The sequence below is a fragment of the Petromyzon marinus genome, chromosome 65 (assembly GCF_048934315.1).
Source record: "Petromyzon marinus isolate PM22_M1 ecotype Great Lakes invasive population chromosome 65, UKy_Petmar_22M1.pri1.0, whole genome shotgun sequence".
NCBI classification, from domain to species: Eukaryota; Metazoa; Chordata; class Hyperoartia; order Petromyzontiformes; family Petromyzontidae; genus Petromyzon; species Petromyzon marinus.
Genome location: NC_133731.1, coordinates 1,227,659 through 1,247,399, shown reverse-complemented (window position 1 = coordinate 1,247,399; position 19,741 = coordinate 1,227,659). Strand labels below are relative to the sequence as shown.

Here is a 19,741-nt window from a genome sequence, read left to right as displayed (position 1 = left end):
GAACGTGATGGAGCTGCCCGTGCTGAGGATCGCCGGCGGGATGGCGGAGCCACAAAGCGTGGCCCGGTACCCGGTCAGGGTCGTCGCGCTGTCGTACACCATCAGGAAGTCTCCCGAAGACCCGCAAGGGGTCGCTCCCGTGAGGCTGTGGGGCCCGGGGAGGGGGAGGTTGTTGTCAGTTTTCAGTTTCATTGATTTGGTGTGGCCCTGCGAGCCGTTCGGCTCTTGAATCTGGCGCAACCGCAACAAGCGAAACAACAAATACACGAACAAGGAGACAGGCCAAAGTGGCTTTGTGCAAACGCAAGAATCCATGGGAAAAAAAAGGAAAACGGCTAAACATCGCAGAAAAAGCACCGTGCACAAACCAACGCCGTGCACAAAAAATCCCCAGTGGGATGCAAGTCAAACAACAACAACAACAACAACCACAACAACCACAACAACCACAAGACAACTTTAGATTGAGGCCATCAGTCATCACTCGGTACCACAACAAAAGAAACATGGGCCAAAACCAATTTTTTTTGAAATCACCAAAATAAAAGCCATAAAAGCAATGTAACAGTGATCATAGCAACTGTGACCCATTGAGATATGTTCTTCAATCTTGGTGAACTGGATGGCCGGGTTTTGTGAATTGAGATGATTTAGAAAATCATTAAGCATTATCTTTACCACGTGGCCAGACAACCAAAGTGTCATCAACATATCTCAACCAAAAAGATGGTTTTAATGTACTCGAGGCAAGTGCTCTTGTTTCAAAGTTTCCCATGTACAGATTTGCTGTAGCCGGAGATAAAGGAGAGCCCATTGCTGCTCCTTCCTTTGGTTTTGAGAAATCCCCTCTTTCTTGACTCTCAAGCTTTCGTGACTGCAGGGATCTTTCGGTAAAAGTCATCACGGAGGTAGAAAAATAATAATGGGTCGCGACGTTTCCATCGCAGCTCGCAAGCAATCTTCATCAAGTGGGACAACCACAGCCAGAAACAGACTGCTGAAGTAGTGCTAGTAGTAATCACCTCACCATGAGAAGTGTTCTTTAAAGATTCTGGCTTAGCAATCATTGGAAGGATTTGATGAAGCATTTCGGGTTTTAATTGATTGTTCACGCTTACGGTGGCTTTCAGACCGCATCCATTATTTTTCGTCTCCCCCCTCTCCTCTTTTCCGAACATAGATGGACTATATATTTTATTATTTTATTGTTTTCTTTCAGCGTGACTTTACCGAAAGAGCTAAGAACATAGATGGACTCGTCCTTCTGAATAAACTGCCAAATCGCTCTCCGTGGTGCTAACGTTAAAAAAAAACACCGCCACTTTTTTCCAAATTTTCTTGCTGTGGTTTTCACACCTGATGATGATTGCTTCTTGTGTTGCAGTCGAAACGTCGTGATAATTTTATCGTTTTATATATTTTTTTTATTATTATACTGTTTCCCTTCTACGTGGTGGTGACTTTACCGAAAGAACCAAGAATATGATATCAATGTTGCGTCATATAAACCAGACACCCATCCCGACACACGTCCAATTAGCAAAGGGTTTAGATTTGAAGCTTTCGTGACTGCAGGGATCCATACTCTTTGGTTCTTTCGTTAAAATCACGTAGAATGGAAATAAAATAATTAAAAATATTTTTTTATTTAATTTCGTTTTAATTTTTTTTTTCCATTCTACGTGACTTTACCGAAAGAACCAAAAAGATGAGCTCACAATTATTGAGAAACAAGAGAGAGACGGAGACACACAGAGAGAGACACAGAAAGACACAGAGAGACACAGAGAGACAGAGAGAGACACAGAGAGACACAGAGAGAGACACAGAGAGACACAGAGAGACACAGAGAGAGACACAGAGAGAGACACAGAGAGAGACACAGAGAGACAGAGAGAGACACAGAGACACACAGAGAGACACAGAGACACACAGAGAGACACAGAGAGACACAGAGAGAGGCAGAGACACACAGAGAGACACAGAGAGAGACACAGAGACACACAGAGACACAGAGAGAGACACAGAGAGAGACACAGAGACACAGAGAGACACAGAGAGAGACACAGAGAGAGAAACAGAGACACAGAGAGACACAGAGAGACACAGAGACACAGAGAGACACAGAGACACACAGAGAGACACAGAGACACAGAGAGACACAGAGAGAGACACAGAGAGAGACACAGAGACACACAGAGAGACACAGAGAGAGACACAGAGACACAGAGAGACACAGAGAGAGACAGAGGCACACAGAGAGACACAGAGAGAGACACAGAGACACAGAGAGAGACACAGAGACACAGAGAGACACACAGAGAGACACAGAGACACACAGAGAGACACAGAGAGAGACACAGAGAGAGACACAGAGACACACAGAGAGACACAGAGACACAGAGAAACACAGAGACACAGAGAGACACACAGAGACACAGAGACACAGAGACACACAGAGAGACACAGAGACACAGAGAGAGACACAGAGACACAGAGACACACAGAGAGACACAGAGACACAGAGAGAGACGGAGACACACAGAGAGACACAGAGACACAGAGACACAGAGACACACAGAGAGACACAGAGACACAGAGAGAGACACAGAGAGAGACACAGAGAGAGACACAGAGACACACAGAGAGACACAGAGAGACACAGAGACACACAGAGACACAGAGAGAGAGACACAGAGAGAGACACAGAGAGAGACACAGAGACACACAGAGACACAGAGAGATACACACAGAGACACACAGAGACACGCAGAGAGACACGGAGAGAGACACAGAGACACACAGAGAGACACAGAGACACAGAGAAACACAGAGACACAGAGAGACACACAGAGACACAGAGACACACAGAGAGACACAGAGACACAGAGAGAGACACAGAGACACAGAGACACACAGAGAGACACAGAGACACAGAGAGAGACGGAGACACACAGAGAGACACAGAGACACAGAGACACACAGAGAGACACAGAGACACAGAGAGAGACACAGAGAGAGACACAGAGAGAGACACAGAGACACACAGAGAGACACAGAGAGAGACACAGAGACACACAGAGAGACACAGAGAGACACAGAGACACACAGAGACACAGAGAGAGAGACACAGAGAGAGACACAGAGAGAGACACAGAGACACACAGAGACACAGAGAGAGACACAGAGACACACAGAGACACAGAGAGATACACACAGAGAGACACAGAGACACGCAGAGAGACACGGAGAGAGACACAGAGACACACAGAGAGACACAGAGAGACACAGAGGGAGAGAGAGACACACAGAGACACACAAAGAGAGACACAGAGGGACACAGAGAGAGACACAGAGAGACACAGAGAGACACAGAGACACACGCAGAGACACAGAGAGAGACACAGAAAGACACAGAGAGACACAGAGACACACAGAGACACAGAGAGAGACACACAGAGACACATAGAGAGACACAGAGAGAGGCACAGAGAGACAGAGACACACAGAGACACAGAGAGAGACACAGAGAGAGACACAGAGGGACACAGAGAGAGGCACAGAGAGACAGAGACACACAGAGACACATAGAGAGACACAGAGAGAGACACAGAGAGACAGAGAGAGAGACACACAGAGGCACAGAGAGAGACACAGAGAGACACAGAGAGAGACAGAGACACACAGAGAGACACAGAGAGAGACACAGAGACACACAGAGAGACACAGAGACACAGAGAGACACAGAGAGAGACAGAGAGAGACACAGAGACACAGAGACACGCAGAGAGACACAGAGAGAGACACACAGAGAGAGAGACACAGAGGGAGAGAGAGGGATGAGACTTTAAAACAAATAAGAAACCGGTCGACTCACCTGAAGGAGCTGAACTTGGTGCAGATGAACTTGCCGGTGCGTGTGATGGTGACGGTGAGGTTGGCGTTACTCGCGAACGTGGTCGCCGTCTCGTTGGGAGCCATGAAGCTGCCCGTGGCGGCGGTGAGCGTCACCCTCCTGCGGTAAACTGCCGACGGGAGAGAGACACGTGGTCACGGCACGGCCATTGCTGGTGGTGGTGGGGAGTGGTGGTGGTGGGGATTGGTGGTGGTGGTGGGGAGTGGTGGTGGTGGGGAGTGGTGGTGGTAGGGAGCGGTGGTGGTTGTGGTGAGTGGTGGTGGTGGGGAGTGGTGGTGGTGGTGGGGAGCGGTGGTCGTGGTTGTGGTGGTGGTGAGTGGTGGTGGTGGGGAGTGGTGATAGTGGTGGTGGTGGTGGGGAGCGGTGGTAGGGAGCGGTGGTGGTTGTGGTGGGGAGCGGTGGTAGTGGTGGTGGTGGTGGGGAGCGTGGTGGTAGGGAGTGGTGGTGGTGGGCAGTGGTGGTGGGGTGGTGGAGGTGGTGGGGAGTGTTGGTGGTAGGGAGTGGTGGTGGTGGTGTTGGGGAGCGGTGGTAGTGGTGGTGTGAGTGGTGGTTGTGGGGAGTGGTGGTAGTGGTGGTGGTGGGGAGCGGTGGTGGGGAGCGGATGTGGTGGTGATGGGGAGCGGTGGTAGTGGTGGTGGTGGTGAGTGGTGGTGGGGAGTGGTGGTGGGGAGCGGTGGTGATGGTGATGGTGATTGGTGGTGGTGGGGAGCGGTGGTGGTGGTGGTGGTGGTGAGTGGTGGTGGGGAGTGGTGGTGGGGAGCGGTGGTGATGGTGATGGTGATTGGTGGTGGTGGGGAGCGGTGGTGGTGGTGGTGAGCGGTGGTGGTAGGGAGTGGTGGCGGTGGTGGTGAGCAGTGGTAGTGGTTGTGGTGGTGGTGAGTGGTGGTGGTGAAGAGTGGTGGTAGTGGTGGTGGTGGGGAGCGGTGGTGGTGGTGGTGGTGAGCGGTGGTGGTGGTGATGGTGAGTGGTGGTGGTGAGGAGTGGTGGTAGTGGTAGTGGTGGGGAGCGGTGGTGGTGGTGGTGGTGAGCGGTGGTTGTGGTGGTGGTGAGTGGTGGTGGTGAGGAGTGGTGGTAGTGGTGGTGGTGGGGAGCGGTGGTGGTGGTGATGGTGAGTGGTGGTGGTGGGGAGCGGTGGTGGTAGGGAGTGGTGGTGGTGGGGAGTGGTGGTGGTGGGGAGCGGTGGTGGTAGGGAGTGGTGGTGGTGGGGAGTGGTGGTGGTGGGGAGCGGTGGTGGTGAGTGGTGGTGGTGGTGGTGGTGAGCGGTGGTGGTGGTGGGGAGTGGTGGTGAGTGGTGGTGGGGAGTGGTGGTAGTGGTGGTGGTGGTGAGCGGTGGTGAGTGGTGGTGGTGGTAGTGGTGGTGGTGGTGAGCGGTGGTGGTGGTGGTGGTGGTGCTGGTGGTGGTGGTGAGCGGTGGTGGTGGTGAGCGGTGGTGGTGGTGAGTGGTGGTGGTGAGCGGTGGTGGTGTTGAGTGGTGGTGGTGATGGTGAGCGGTGGTGGTGGTGAGTGGTGGTGGTGGGGAGCGATGGTGGGGAGTGGTGGTGGTGGTGGTGAGCGGTAGTGGTGGTGAGCAGTGGTGGTGGTGGTGAGTGGTGGTGGTGCTGGTGGTGGGATGCGGTGGTGGTGGTGGTGAGCAGTGGTGGTGGTGAGTGGTGGTGGTGCTGGTGGTGGTGAGCGGTGGTGGTGGTGAGTGGTGGTGGTGGGGAGCGATGGTGGGGAGTGGTGGTGGTGGTGGTGGTGAGCGGTGGTGGTGGTGGTGGTGAGCGGTGGTGGTGGTGAGCGGTGGTGGTGGTGGTGAGTGGTGGTGGTGGTGAGCGGTGGTGGTGGTGGTGAGCGGTGGTGGTGGTGGTGAGCGGTGGTGGTGGTGGTGGTGGGATGCGGTGGTGGTGGTGGTGGTGAGTGGTGGTGGTGGTGGTGAGCGGTGGTGGTGGTGGTGGGGAGTGGTGGTGGTGGTGGTGGTGAGCGGTGGTGGTGGTGGTGAGTGGTGGTGGTGATGGTGGTGAGCGGTGGTGGTGGTGGTGTTGGTGTCCGCGTACAGGAGGAGTAGCTGCACTGGAAGCCCGTGTCGAGCCCTGTGCCCGAGTTGTAGTAGTCGAGCAGGAGGAAGTTGGCAGAGCTGAGCGCCGGGGCGGTGAGCGCCTTGCACACTTTCTTGGTGGACGTGGCGGAGAGCACGAGGCTCATGTTGGCGTAGGTGCACAACCCCGCATCGCCAAACCTGCGTGCGTGGGGACGGGGCGGACAACACACGGATGGATGGACGGTCAGACAGAGAGATGGACAGTCAGACAGGTGGACAGACGGATGGATGGACGGTCAGACAGATGGACAGACGGATGGATGGACAGTCAGACAGATGGACAGACGGATGGATGGACAGTCGGACTGACAGTCGGACGGAGACACGGACAGATGGACAGTCAGACAGGTGGACAGACGGATGGATGGACAGTCGGACGGACAGTCGGACGAACACACGGACAGATGGACAGTCAGACATATGGACAGACGGATGGATGGACAGTCGGATGGATGGACAGTCGGACGGACAGTCGGACGAAGACACGGACAGATGGACAGTCAGACAGATGTACAGACGGATGGATGGACAGTCAGACAGATGGACAGACGGACGGATGGACAGTCAGACAGATGGACAGACGGATGGATGGACAGTTGGACGGAGACACGGACAGATGGACAGTCAGACAGATGGACAGACGGATGGATGGATGGACAGTCAGACAGATGGACAGACGGACGGATGGACAGTCAGACAGATGGACAGACGGATGGATGGACAGTCGGACGGACACACGGACAGATGGACAGTCAGACAGATGGGCAGACGGACAGATGGACAGTCAGACAGATGGACAGACGGACGGATGGACAGTCAGACAGATGGACAGACGGATGGATGGACAGTCAGACGGACACACGGACAGATGGACAGTCAGACAGATGGGCAGACGGACAGATGGACAGTCAGACAGATGGGCAGACGGATGGATGGACAGTCAGACAGACGGACAGACGGATGGATGGACAGTCGGACGGACACACGGACAGATGGACAGTCAGACAGATGGGCAGACGGATGGATGGACAGTCAGAAGGACACACGTGAGGAATTTTCGGACGGACGGACGGACGAGACACACACACGCAGGCCGCGCGTGTAGAACTCACAGCACTTGTCCGCAGGTGATGTTGACCCGGTAGAACTGGGGCAGTGTGATGTTCCACGTGCACGTCTCGGACACCGCGAAGCCGATGTAAGGGTAGCCGGGAGACGAGATGGAGTCCGACAGCAGAGACATGCTACCACCACACTCTGTGAGAGAGAGAGAGAAGGGAGTGGGATCAAAGAGCTTCATAGCTCAGCGGATTCACCGACAGCAGAGACATGCTACCACCGCACTCTGTGAGAGAGAGAAGGGAGTGGGAGCAAAGAGCTTCATAGCTCATCGGATTTGCCGACAACAGGGACATGCTACCACCGCACTCTGTGAGAGAGAGAAGGCAGTGCGAGCAAAGAGCTTCATGGCTCATCGGATTCGCTGCCAGTATTCAATCGGATTGATCCTGAACGGCAGCAGCAGCAGCAGTCACACGGAGAGAGAAAGAGAGAGAGGCGGGGGCACCTCAGGCTATCCATCCAGCAGTGGACAAGACGAGTAGTAACTCCCCCCCCATCACCACCATCACCACCACCATCACCACCATCACCGCCACCACCGCCACCACCATCACCACCGCCACCGCCACCATCACCACCATCACCACCACCACCATCACCACCACCACCACCACCATCACCACCGCCACCACCACCACCACCGCCACCACCACCACCACCACCACCGCCACCACCACCACCACCATCACCACCACCATCACCACCACCATCACCACCACCACCACCACCTTCACCACCGCCACCACCACCACCACGCCGACGTACTCATGCATGCGCTCTCGTTGTCCAGCAGCACGTAGCCCACGTCGCACTTGCACGAGAAGGAGCCCGGGCTGTTGACGCACAGCTGTTGGCAATTCCCGTTGCTGCTGGCACACTCGTCGATGTCTGCGTGGGGGCGCGGGCAAAGGTAAAGGCAAAGGTCACCCGCGTAGCCTCAACAGACTGCTGGGGGGTTAGGGGCAAGGGTGGGGGGGTGTCAAAACGCCGAAGTGAAAATCCTTCCGCAAGGGTTCGGCGCGCTGTGATTGACCGCGCAGCACGTGATGGAAGACAGCCACGCTCTCTCTCTCTCCGCTCGTGTGCGGTGCCTTCTCTTCGAATCGGATTGGTCCACACCACCAGCCTCAGACGAGAGGACTCCAAAAGGCGAACATCACAGGGACAACGCGTCATCATCACCACCATCATCATCAGCATCATCATACACCAGCAGAGCGTGGTTTGTTTGGCGTGTGTGTGCGCGTGTGTGTGTGTAGCAGTTAGCGCTATGAACCCGGCGACCCGGGTTCGATTCCCGCTCACGGCCAACACCGCCAGTGACGATTATCTGAACCGGTCCCGGGCCTCCCTTAGGTCGACTCGGCCTCAAATGAGTACCTGGTGCGGTGTGTAGTAAACATCGCCACTGGGGGAGACAAAGGCGATCGGGCGTGGTGCTGGCCACCCACCCCCTCGTGTACCGCTCCGGCCTTCACGGGTGCTGCTCGCTAACAGCACTTGCCCCTACAGTCTGTTAAGGCTACACGGGGGATCTTTGATCTTTGTGTGCACGCTCCTCACGGGTGAGTGAGGCTTCATGCGGCGTACGCTTCCCTGCGAAAGGTGATTCAGTTTGGTGCCCCGAGCGTCTCAGCACCGCCTGCTTTTTTTTATTTGCCAGCAACGGAGACCCTGATGCTTGCAAGGGACGCGCACGTACGGACGGACGCCCACTCTCGCTGACCCGCACAGAGACAAAGATCGCCCGTACAGCCTCAACAGGCTGCTGGGGCGAGTGCTGTTGGCCAGGTAGCAGCTGTGAAGACCGGCACTGCGCCCAGCTCGCTTCTCAATGAGAGCTGTACAGCTCAGTGAGCCTTACCTGGTGACATTAAACATTTTTTGTTGTTGTTGTAATATATATAGTGAGTAATGCTTCGTTGTTAGCCTGCGTGTCGTGTTTAGGTTGTTGTTGTGCTTTCCCCCGCACCTCCGATTAGCGTGGCTGGCTACCGCACGGTGCGAAAGAAGTTTAACACAGACACATACACACATAAAGTCACACAGAGTCACACACAGAGACCCACAGACTCACCACACAGAGACCCATAGACTCACCATACAGAGACCCACAGACTCACCACACAGAAACCCACAGACTCACCACACAGAGACCCACACAGAGTCACACACAGAGACCCATGGACTCACACACAGAGACCCACAGACTCACCACACAGAGACCCATAGACTCACCACACAGAGACCCATAGACTCACCACACAGAGACCCACATACTCACCACACAGAGACCCACAGACTCACCACACAGAGACCCACAGACTCATCACACAGAGACCCATAGACTCACCATACAGAGACCTACAGACTCACCACACAGAGACCCACAGACTCACCACACAGAGACCCATAGACTCACCATACAGAGACCCACAGACTCACCACACAAAAACCCACAGACTCACTACACAGAGACCCACACAGAGTCACACACAGAGACCCATGGACTCACACACAGAGACCCACAGACTCACCACACAGACCCACAGACTCACCACACAGAGACCCACAGGCTCACCACACAGAGACCCACAGACTCATCACATAGAGATCCAAAGACTCACCACACAGAGACCCACAGACTCACCACACAGAGACCCACAGACTCATCACACAGAGACCCACAGGCTCACCACACAGAGACCCACAGACTCATCACACAGAGACCCACAGACTCACCACACAGAGACCCACAGACTCACCACGTAGAGTCCCACAGACTCACCACACAGAGACACATAGACTCACCACACAGAGACCCATAGACTCACCACACAGAGACCCACAGACTCACGACACAGAGACCCACAGACTCACCACACAGAGACCTATAGACTCACCGCACAGAGACCCACAGACTCACCACACAGAGACCCACAGACTCACCACACAGAGACCCACAGACTCACCACACAGAGACCCACAGACTCACCACACAGAGACCTATAGACTCACCGCACAGAGACCCACAGACTCACCACACAGAGACCCACAGACTGACCACACAGAGACCCACATAGACTCACCACACAGAGACCCACAGACTCACCACACAGAGACCCACAGACTCACCACACAGAGACCAACAGACTCACCACACAGACACCCACAGACTCACCGCACAGAGACCCACAGTCTCACCGCACAGACACCCACAGACTCACCGCACAGAGACCCACAGACTCACCACACAGAGACCCACAGACTCACCACACAGAGACCAACAGACTCACCACACAGACACCCACAGACTCACCGCACAGAGACCCACAGTCTCACCGCACAGAGACCCACAGACTCACCACACAGACACCCACAGACTCACCACACAGAGACCCATATGAGCGGGACTGCCTCCGTACGGTGCGAAAGAAGTTTACCAAACACACGCCGTCTCCCGCGCCCGCGTGCCACGAGAGGCGAGGTCTCTACCTTGGCAAGCGGTCTTGTTGAACAGCTGATATCCAGGGTGGCAGCCGCACTTGAAGGAGCCGTTCGTGTTGATGCAGAAGTCGCTGCAGCCGCTGAGCGCTGGGTCGGCACATTCGTTGATGTCTGCGGATACGGGACACGGAATACGCAAACACAGACACACACACACACACACAGACACACACAAACACACACACACACAGACACATAGACACACACACAGACACACACACACACAGACACACACAGACACACACACAGACACACACACAGACACACACACAGACACACACAGACACACACACACACACAGACAGACACACACACACACAGACACACACACATACACACACAGACAGACACACACACACAGGCGCACCGTGGACCATGAATCGGTTGTAACATACACAGGGGATCGGCAACCTACTCACTCAACCACTCACGCTCACTCACACACTCACCCGCCCACTCACCCGCACGCTCACCCACCCGCCCACCCGCTCACCCGTGGCTCACCCGCACACTCACCCACACACTCACCCACACACTCACCCACACACTCACCCACACGCTCACCCACACACTCACCCACCCACTCACCCACACACTCACCCACACACTCACCCGCACGCTCACCCACACACCCACCCACACACTCACCCGTGGCTCACCCACACACTCACCCACCCGCTCACCCACCCACTCACCCACACACTCACCCACCCGCTCACCCACCCACTCACCCACACACTCACCCGCACGCTCACCCACACACTCACCCACCCGCTCACCCACCCACTCACCCACACACTCACCCACACACTCACCCACACACTCACCCACACACTCACCCATACACTCACCCACACACTCACCCACACACTCACCCACACACTCACCCACACACTCACCCACACACTCACCCACACACTCACCCACACACACACTCCCCCACACACTCACCCACACGCTCACCCACACACCCACCCACACACTCACCCACACACTCACCCACACACTCACCCACACACTCGCCCGTGGCTCACCCGTCCACCCGTGGCTCACCTGAGCAGCTCTTCCCATCAGCCTGCAGCTTGAAGCCGACGGGACAGGAGCAGGCGAAGGAGCCCACGTTGTTGGTGCACGAATCCTGGCAGGCGGCGGTATTCAGTGTGCACTCATCCACGTCTGGCGGTGGGGAGAGGGCCGTGTGTGTCGTGGTGTTGTCGTGGTGGTGTGGTGTGTGTGTCGTGGTGTTGTTGTGTTGTTGTTGTGGTGGTGGTGTGGTGTGTGTCGTGGTGTTGTCGTGTTGTGGTGTTGTTGTGATGTTGTGGTGTTGTCGTGGTGGTGTGTGTGTGTGTGTCGTGGTATTGTGGTGTTGTCGTGGTGGTGTGGTGTTGTGGTGTGTGTCGTGGTGTTGTCGTGGTGGTGTGGTGTGTGTCGTGGTGTTGTTGTGGTGTTGTGGTGTTGTTGTGATGTCGTGGTGTTGTCGTGGTGGTGTGTGTGTGTGTCGTGGTATTGTGGTGTTGTCGTGGTGGTGTGGTGTGTGTCGTGGTGTTGTTGTGGTGTTGTTGTGATGTGGTGTGTGTGTGTGTGTGTCGTGGTATTGTGGTGTTGTCGTGGTGGTGTGGTGTTGTGGTGTGTGTTGTGGTGTTGTTGTGGTGTTGGTGTGGTGTGTGTCGTGGTGTTGTTGTGGTGTTGTGGTGTGTGTCGTGGTGTTGTGGTGGTGTTGTGGTGGTGGTGTTGTTGTGGTGTGTGTCGTGGTGTTGTCGTGGTGGTGTGGTGTTGTGGTGTGTGTTGTGGTGTTGTTGTGGTGTTGTTGTGTGGTGTTGTGGTGTGTGTGTCGTGTTGTTGTTGTGTGGTGGTGTGTGTTGTGTTGTTGTTGTGGTGTTGTGTTGTTGTGTGTGTGTGTTGTGTGTGTAAGCAGTGTGAGTCACAAGTCAATTATGTTTCTGATAACACACAGAGACGCGTCTTGCCACAAATCTGCCTCTCAGTGCCGCCACCAACATCATCGTCACATGCATAGACTGATTTGACAATTCTTTACTTTAGTGGGTGGGTGAGCGAGTGTGTGGGTGGGTGGGTTAGTAAGTGGGTGGGTGAGTGGCTGAGCGTGGGTGGATGAATGATTGAGTGGGTGACTGAGTGTGTGGGTCAGTCGGTGGGTGAGTGTGTGAGTGGGTGGGTGAGTGGGTGAGTGTGTGAGTGGGTGAGTGAGTTGGTGACTCAGTGAGTGGTTAGGTGAGTGGTTTGGCGAATCGGTGGGTGAGTGTGTGGGTGAGTGGTTGAGCGTGGGTGGATGAATGATTGAGTGAGTGAGTGTGTGAGTGGGTGACTGAGTGAGTGTGTGGGTGAGTCAGTGGGTGAGTGTATGAGTGGGTCATTGGGTGAGTGGTTGGGTGAATCGGTGAGTGTGTGGGTAGGTGAGTGGGTGAGCGTGTGAGTGGATGGGTGAGTGAGTGACTGAATGAGTGGTTGGGTGAATCGGTGGGTGAGTGTGGGTGAGTGAGTGTGTGGGTGGGTGGGTGAGTGTGTGGGTGGGTGAGTGGGTGGGTGAGTGTGTGGGTGGGTGGGTGAGTGTGTGAGTGAGTGTGTGAGTGTGTGGGTGAGCGTGCGGGTGGGTGGGTGAGTGTGTGGGTGGGTGAGTGTGTAGGCGAGTGTGTGAGTGTGTGGGTGAGTGTGTGAGTGTGTGGGTGTGTGGGTGAGTGTGTGGGTGAGTGTGTGGGTTAGTGGGAGAGTGTGTGGGTGGGTGAGTGAGTGTGTGGGTGAGTGTGTAAGTGGGTGGGTGAGTGTGTAGGTGAGTGTGTGGGTGAGTGTGTGAGTGGGTGGGTGAGTGTGTGGGTCAGTGGGTGAGTACGTGGGTGGGTGAGGGAGTGTGTGGGTGGGTGTGTGGGTGGGTGGGTGAGTGTGTGGGTGAGTGTGTGAGTGGGTGGGTGAGTGTGTGAGTGGGTGGGTGGGTGAGTGTGTGGGTGAGTGTGTGTGTGAGTGTGTGGGTGAGCGTATGGGTGAGTGTGTGAGTGTGTGGGTGAGTGTGTGTTTGAGTGTGTGGGTGAGCGTGTGGGTGAGCGTGTGGGTGGGTGGATGTGTGTGTGTGTGTGGGTGAGCGTGTGGGTGTGTGTGTGGGTGAGCGTGTGGGTGAGCGTGTGGGTGTGTGTATTCAGCCTCACGTATTTAATCAAGGCGTGGCTTTATTGGTATAATTTTCCCACTGGCGTAACAATTCTGAATTATTTCATGAACGAACGAGCAAACGCTTTCTCTCCCTCTCTCTCATCTCGAGAGCCCATAGCCCTGGCTCGGTTCGTCCTCTAGGTGGCGTTGAGGCATCGCCCCACCCAGCAGCCGGAGACCAGAAATTAGAATTTCTAATAATAAAAATTACTTTCTCTCAATCGTTTTGTCGCGTTTAAAAAAAAAAATCAAAAACGTAACGATGCCTACAACTTGAATTGCCTAACGAAGATAACGTTTTCAAGCTGTTCGCGTTAGAAACCGCTGCAACAAGGCAGTCTGATTTGTTGGGGCCATCATTTGTGATTTGCGAGGCCGCGTCTGCTAAAGAGCTACATCGCTCAATGGACTTACCTGGTAAAAGTAACATAAGTTGGAGGCCAGAATATGAATCCCTGCAGTCACGAAAGCTTTAAGTAAATAAGAAATGCGACGCAAGTTGTTTGGCTCTCAGAGTATTTGACGACCGTCTTCCTCGGTTCTATTCGGCAAAGTCACGTAGAATGAGACTAAAATAATCAAGTAAACGCGATAAAATTCTCACGACGTTTCGGCAGGCTTGCGTTGTGGCCGAAACAGTCGTGAGAATTTTACTGTGCTATTTTATTATTTTATTCTCATTCCACGTGGTGACCTTACCGCAAGAACCAAAGACGATGAACCCTTGCAGTCACAAGGGGCTTCAAATCGAAATTCATTTGACAGCCGCCGTGAATTCCCACGCGGCTACGTTGACGATGACGAGCAGCTACCGATTTGCGATAACCAGGGGTCACTTCCGAAGAAGCAAAAAAAGGTCCACGCCAACGCATCAGTGGGGGGCGGGCGGGGGGCCCTGCCTCTAAAAAAAATACCAAAAAACAGTTCCCGGTTTAAGTTTCAGTTCGCCGTACCGACGTACCGCCGACGTACCGCCGCCAGGCTTGGCGGCGATGCGGTTCGCCCACGGACGCTCCCCTCGCTCCGGCACGCTCCCAACTCACCGTCGCAAAGGTGACCGTCGGCGTTGAGCGTGTAGCCCGGCTTGCAGGCGCAGGCGTAGCTCCCGTTAGTGTTGTCGCAGATCTGAGCGCATCCGCCGTTGGCTGAGTCGCACTCGTTCACGTCTGGCGGGGTTAGCGGTGAGGCAACGCCGGGGTTTTTTTAGTTTTTGTTTTACTTACAGCAGGGGGACCTTCCTTATGCCAAGGGCCATCGGGATATTTACGACATCACCCGCGGGCCCATACACAATTATCAACTTTGAAAGTAGTTCGTTATATTTGGTCAGACATTTGATGAACTCGCCCCCGAATGCGATGGGGATGGAACTGATTCTCTTTGGCGAGGCGTGCGATGATGTTTGCTGGTGTTGACGATGTTAGCTGGTGTTGATGATGTTAGCTGGTGTTGATGATGTTTGCTGGTGTTGACAATGTTAGCTGGTATTGATGATGTTAGCTGGTATTGATGATGTTAGCTGGTATTGATGATGTTAGCTGGTATTGACGATGTTAGCTGGTATTGATGATGTTAGCTGGTATTGATGATGTTAGCTGGTATTGATGATGTTAGCTGGTATTGATGATGTTAGCTGGTATTGACGATGTTAGCTGGTATTGATGATGTTAGCTGGTATTGATGATGTTAGCTGATATTGATGATGTTAGCTGGTATTGATGATGCCGCTACTCGCAACTGCTTTTCCAGGTTTTGCTCTCCTAGATTTACTGAATTTCGAGTCCCGCCTGCGGTTGCCTTGGCAGGGCCAGAGACTAAATGATTTCGTGGGCCTCATACGGCCCACGGGCCGGACGTTCCCCGCCCCTGACCTACAGGGACCACTCTAGTTGTGAACGAGTTAGGTGCCAGAGGTCTCTTCCTAGGTCCAAATTCACTCCAGTCGATTCCTAACGTATTGTACGGCGTGTAGAGTGCTACTATATATTATACACTACTATACTACATTATATACACACTACACCACTGTACAAATTACACTACCGTACACACTGCACTACAATACATACTACACTCCAAGGGACTCCTCGACTTACGAACGAGGTTGTTTCCAGAGGTGTGTTCCTCAGTTGATCTGTTTGTAAGTTCAACTTCACTCCTGGCGATTCCTAACGTGTTGTACGGCATGTACACTAAACATCGGAATGGCTTTAAAAAAATTATAATCTCCTGTAGAAGCCACCGGTTCATGTTCTGCAGATGCAGATAACACTGGTTCTTCAAGTTCTGCAGATGTAGATGCCACTGGGTCTTCACATTCTGCAGATGTAGATGCCACTGGGTCTTCACATTCTGCAGATGTAGATGCCACTGGTTCTTCACGTTCTGCAGATGTAGATGCCACTGGTTCTTCACGTTCTGTAGATGTAGATGCCACTGGTTCTTCACGTTCTGTAGATGAAGATGCCACTGGTTCTTCACGTTCTGCAGATGTAGATGCCACTGGTTCTTCACGTTCTGCAGATGTAGATGCCACTGGTTCTTCATGTTCTGCAGATGTAGATGCCACTGGTTCTTCACGTTCTGCAGATGTAGATGCCACCACCGCCATCTGTTTCGCGACGGTTGAACTTACGACTCTCGGTCCGAACGGCAACTGGACACAACGGACCAGGTTCGTTCGTATCTCTGAAAGTTCACAAGTCGAATGTCCAGTAGGTGGAGGAGTCGCCGCTGTATATGCGCGCGTGCGCGGCTCAGCCAGACGTCCCCCTCGTGTGCCGTGCTGGCCTTCATAGGCGCTGCTCATTGCAGACAGACAGTGCTTGCCCCGACAGTCAGTTAGAGGCCATGAGGGTGACCTTTATCTTTGCACGTGTACGACCCACCCACCCCCTCGTGTGCCGTGCTACGGCACAAACTGCACTTGCCCCGGGAGTCTGTTAGAGGCCACATGGGAGGGACACCTTTGCCTGTATCTGTGTGCGAGGCCGACTCACCCACGCACGAGTGCTTGTCTGCTGACAGCAAGAATCCAGGGTTGCACGAGCAGGCATACGACCCGTAGGAGTCCGTGCAGATCTGTTGGCAGGGGGCCGTGCCACCAGTGCACTCGTTGATGTCTGTCAAACGAAATGGGCATGAGCGTACGTTAGCGCTGTGGTGGCCTCGATAGTATTGTGGTGGCCTGGAGAGTATTGTGGTGGTCAGGGTACCATTGTGGTGGCCTGGATAGTATTGTGATGGACTGGATAGTATTGTGGTGGGCTGGATTGTATTGTGGTGGCCTGGATAGTATTGTGGTGGGCTGGATAGTATTGTGATGGCCTGGATAGTATTGTGGTAGCCTGGAGAGTATTGTGGTAACCTGGATAGTATTGTGGTGGGCTGGATAGTAATGTGGTGGCCTGGATAGTATTGTGGTGGGCTGGATAGTATTGTGGTGGTCAGGGTACCATTGTGGTGGCCTGGATAGTATTGTGGTGGCCTGGATAGTATTGTGGTGGGCTGGATAGTATTGTGGTGGGCTGGATAGTATTGTGGTGGCCTAGATAGTATTGTGGTGGCCTGGATAGTATTGTGGTGGGCTGGATAGTATTGTGGTGGGCTGGATAGTATTGTGGTGGCCTGGATAGTATTGTGATGGCCTGGATAGTATTGTGGTGGCCTGGATAGTATTGTGGTGGCCTGGATAGTATTGTGGTGGGCTGGATAGAATTGTGGTGGGCTGGATAGTATTGTGGTGGCCTGGATAGTATTGTGGTGGCCTGGATAGTATTGTGGTGGGCTGGATAGTATTGTGGTGGGCTGGATAGTATTGTGGTGGTCAGGGTACCATTGTGGTGGCATGGATAGTATTGTGGTGGCCTGGATAGTATTGTGGTGGGCTGGATAGTATTGTGGTGGGCTGGATAGTATTGTGGTGGCCTAGATAGTGTTGTGGTGGCCTGGATAGTATTGTGGTGGCCTGGATAGTATTGTGGTGGGCTGGATAGTATTGTGGTGGCCTTGATTGAAGGCTACCTTGGGGGTTAGGGAAGGGTAGTGGAGGTTATGGCAAGGAGTGGAGGGGCAAGGGGGATAGGGAATGGGGGATGGAGAATAGGTGAGACTTCGAGAGAGGAATGGAATGCAGTTAGGAAAGTGGGCTGCTTCATGTACAGGGCCAGGGTTGAGGCTATGAGTATCGCTGAATCTACAGGGAGTGTTGAGTCCATAGGCAGTGTTGAGTCTATGGGCAGTGTTGAGACTAATGGCAGTGTTGAGTCTATGGTGCAGTGCTGAGTCTATGGTGCAGTGCTGGGTCTATGAGTGGCAGTGTTGAGTCTATGAGTGGCAGTGCTGAGTCTATGGTGCAATGTTGAGTCTATGAGTGGCAGTGCTGAGTCTATGAGCAGTGTTGATTCTATGAGCAGTGTTGAGTCTATTGTGCAGTGTTGAGTCTATGAGTGGCAGTGCTGAGTCTATGAGTGGCAGTGTTGAGTCTATGAGCAGTGTTGAGTCTATGGTGCAGTGTTGAGTCTGTGAGTGGCAGTGTTGAGTCTATGGTGCAGTGTTGAGTCTATGAGTGGCAGTGTTGAGTCTATGAGTGGCAGTGTTGAGTCTATGGTGCAGTGTTGAGTCTATGGTGCAGTGTTGAGTCTATGGTGCAGTGTTGCATCTATGGTGCAGTGTTGGGTCTAGGGGAAGTGTTGAGTGTGTTGGGCTTCACGTGTGGACACTCGTCTGTGTGCGTGTCTCACCGTCACACATGAAGAGATCAGCGTTGAGAGAGAAGCCAGGTTGACACTCGCAGATGTACGACCCATTCGTGTTGACGCAAGTCTGGTTACATTTGTCGCTGTTCAGCTTGCATTCGTCCACATCTGCAAAGACCACACACGAAGACAGATATCCCTCGTGTATCCTTAACAGAAAATTATACAAACTCCACTCTCTCACTCTGTAGAACGGGGGTAGATCATACAAAGTCCACTCACTCTGTGGAACAGGGGGAGATCACACAAACTCCACTCACTCTGTAGGACAGGCAGAGATCACACAAACTCCACTCACTCACTAGAACAGGCAGAGATCATACAAACCCCACTCACTCGCTCTGTAGAACAGGGGGAGATCACACAAACTCCACTCACTCACTCTTATCTGTAGAACAGGGGGAGATCATACAAACTCCACTCACTCTGTAGACCAGTGGGAGCTCACACAAACTCCACTCACTCGCTCTGTAGACCAGTGGGAGATCACACAAACTCCACTCACTCACTCTGTAGACCAGTGGAAGCTCACACAAACTCCACTCACTCTACAGGACAGGGGGAGAGAGAGAACGTACATAGAAACAGGGCGCCCGAGTCAGGAATCAAACCCCGGACCCTTCTGGCTGCCACCGCAGCGCCTCCCCGGGCCCCCGACGTTCGCCCTCTGCGTACCGATACAGGACGAGTTGTCCGGCGCCAACTCCCAGCCGGCCATGCAGCTGCACTGGAATCCTCCGAGCAGTTCGCTGCACGTGTGCGCGCAGGGGCTGTTGGCGCACTCCAACACATCTGCAAGGACGCGCACACGACGGCAATGGATGTCGTCGTCCCCTCCCGCCCCCGTCGCACGTGCGGTGACATGAAATGGGGCGCTGTGGAGCGCAGCGCCGACTGCTGGCCGAGAAAGGGATCTGCGGTTGCCGCAGCCCCGTCTCCGTGAGCAGGTCACGCGATAAGCCAGAGAGGGGGGGACGTAGGGCAATGGCGATGAGTGGGGGCACGCGACTTGAGCCACGGGGAACCCGCGAGGAGGTTCGAGAAGGGAGGGGGCGTGGCCGGGGGCGGAGCGAGGCCACGCCGGGAGGATAAAAGGGGACCCCCGAGCGAAGGCTCGGGGCTGTGTCGCTGCGAGTGGGATGCCGGCCGGGCTGCTGGAGTCAATTCTTTGACTGCTTCAGCCCCTCTCGGCGGCGTCAG

The 19,741-nt window shown here is 54.1% G+C and overlaps 1 protein-coding gene across 2 annotated transcripts in view; it reads right to left on the bottom strand.

Annotated features, from left to right (window-relative positions):
• LOC116956431 (uncharacterized) overlaps positions 1-19,741 on the bottom strand; it is a 62,694-nt gene that overhangs the window by 3,553 nt on the left and 39,400 nt on the right. For both annotated transcript variants that reach the window (XM_032978025.2, XM_032978024.2), the window contains 11 exons: positions 19,217-19,333; positions 18,527-18,649; positions 16,784-16,906; positions 14,828-14,950; positions 11,676-11,798; positions 10,611-10,733; positions 7,881-8,003; positions 7,106-7,250; positions 5,950-6,131; positions 3,878-4,025; positions 1-145 (listed from right to left, as the gene is read on the bottom strand). The exon at positions 1-145 is cut by the window's left edge and continues 59 nt beyond it. In XM_032978025.2, the coding sequence (XP_032833916.2) occupies positions 1-145; positions 3,878-4,025; positions 5,950-6,131; positions 7,106-7,250; positions 7,881-8,003; positions 10,611-10,733; positions 11,676-11,798; positions 14,828-14,950; positions 16,784-16,906; positions 18,527-18,649; positions 19,217-19,333 (1,475 nt within the window). The remainder of the gene's footprint in view (positions 146-3,877; positions 4,026-5,949; positions 6,132-7,105; positions 7,251-7,880; positions 8,004-10,610; positions 10,734-11,675; positions 11,799-14,827; positions 14,951-16,783; positions 16,907-18,526; positions 18,650-19,216; positions 19,334-19,741) is intronic.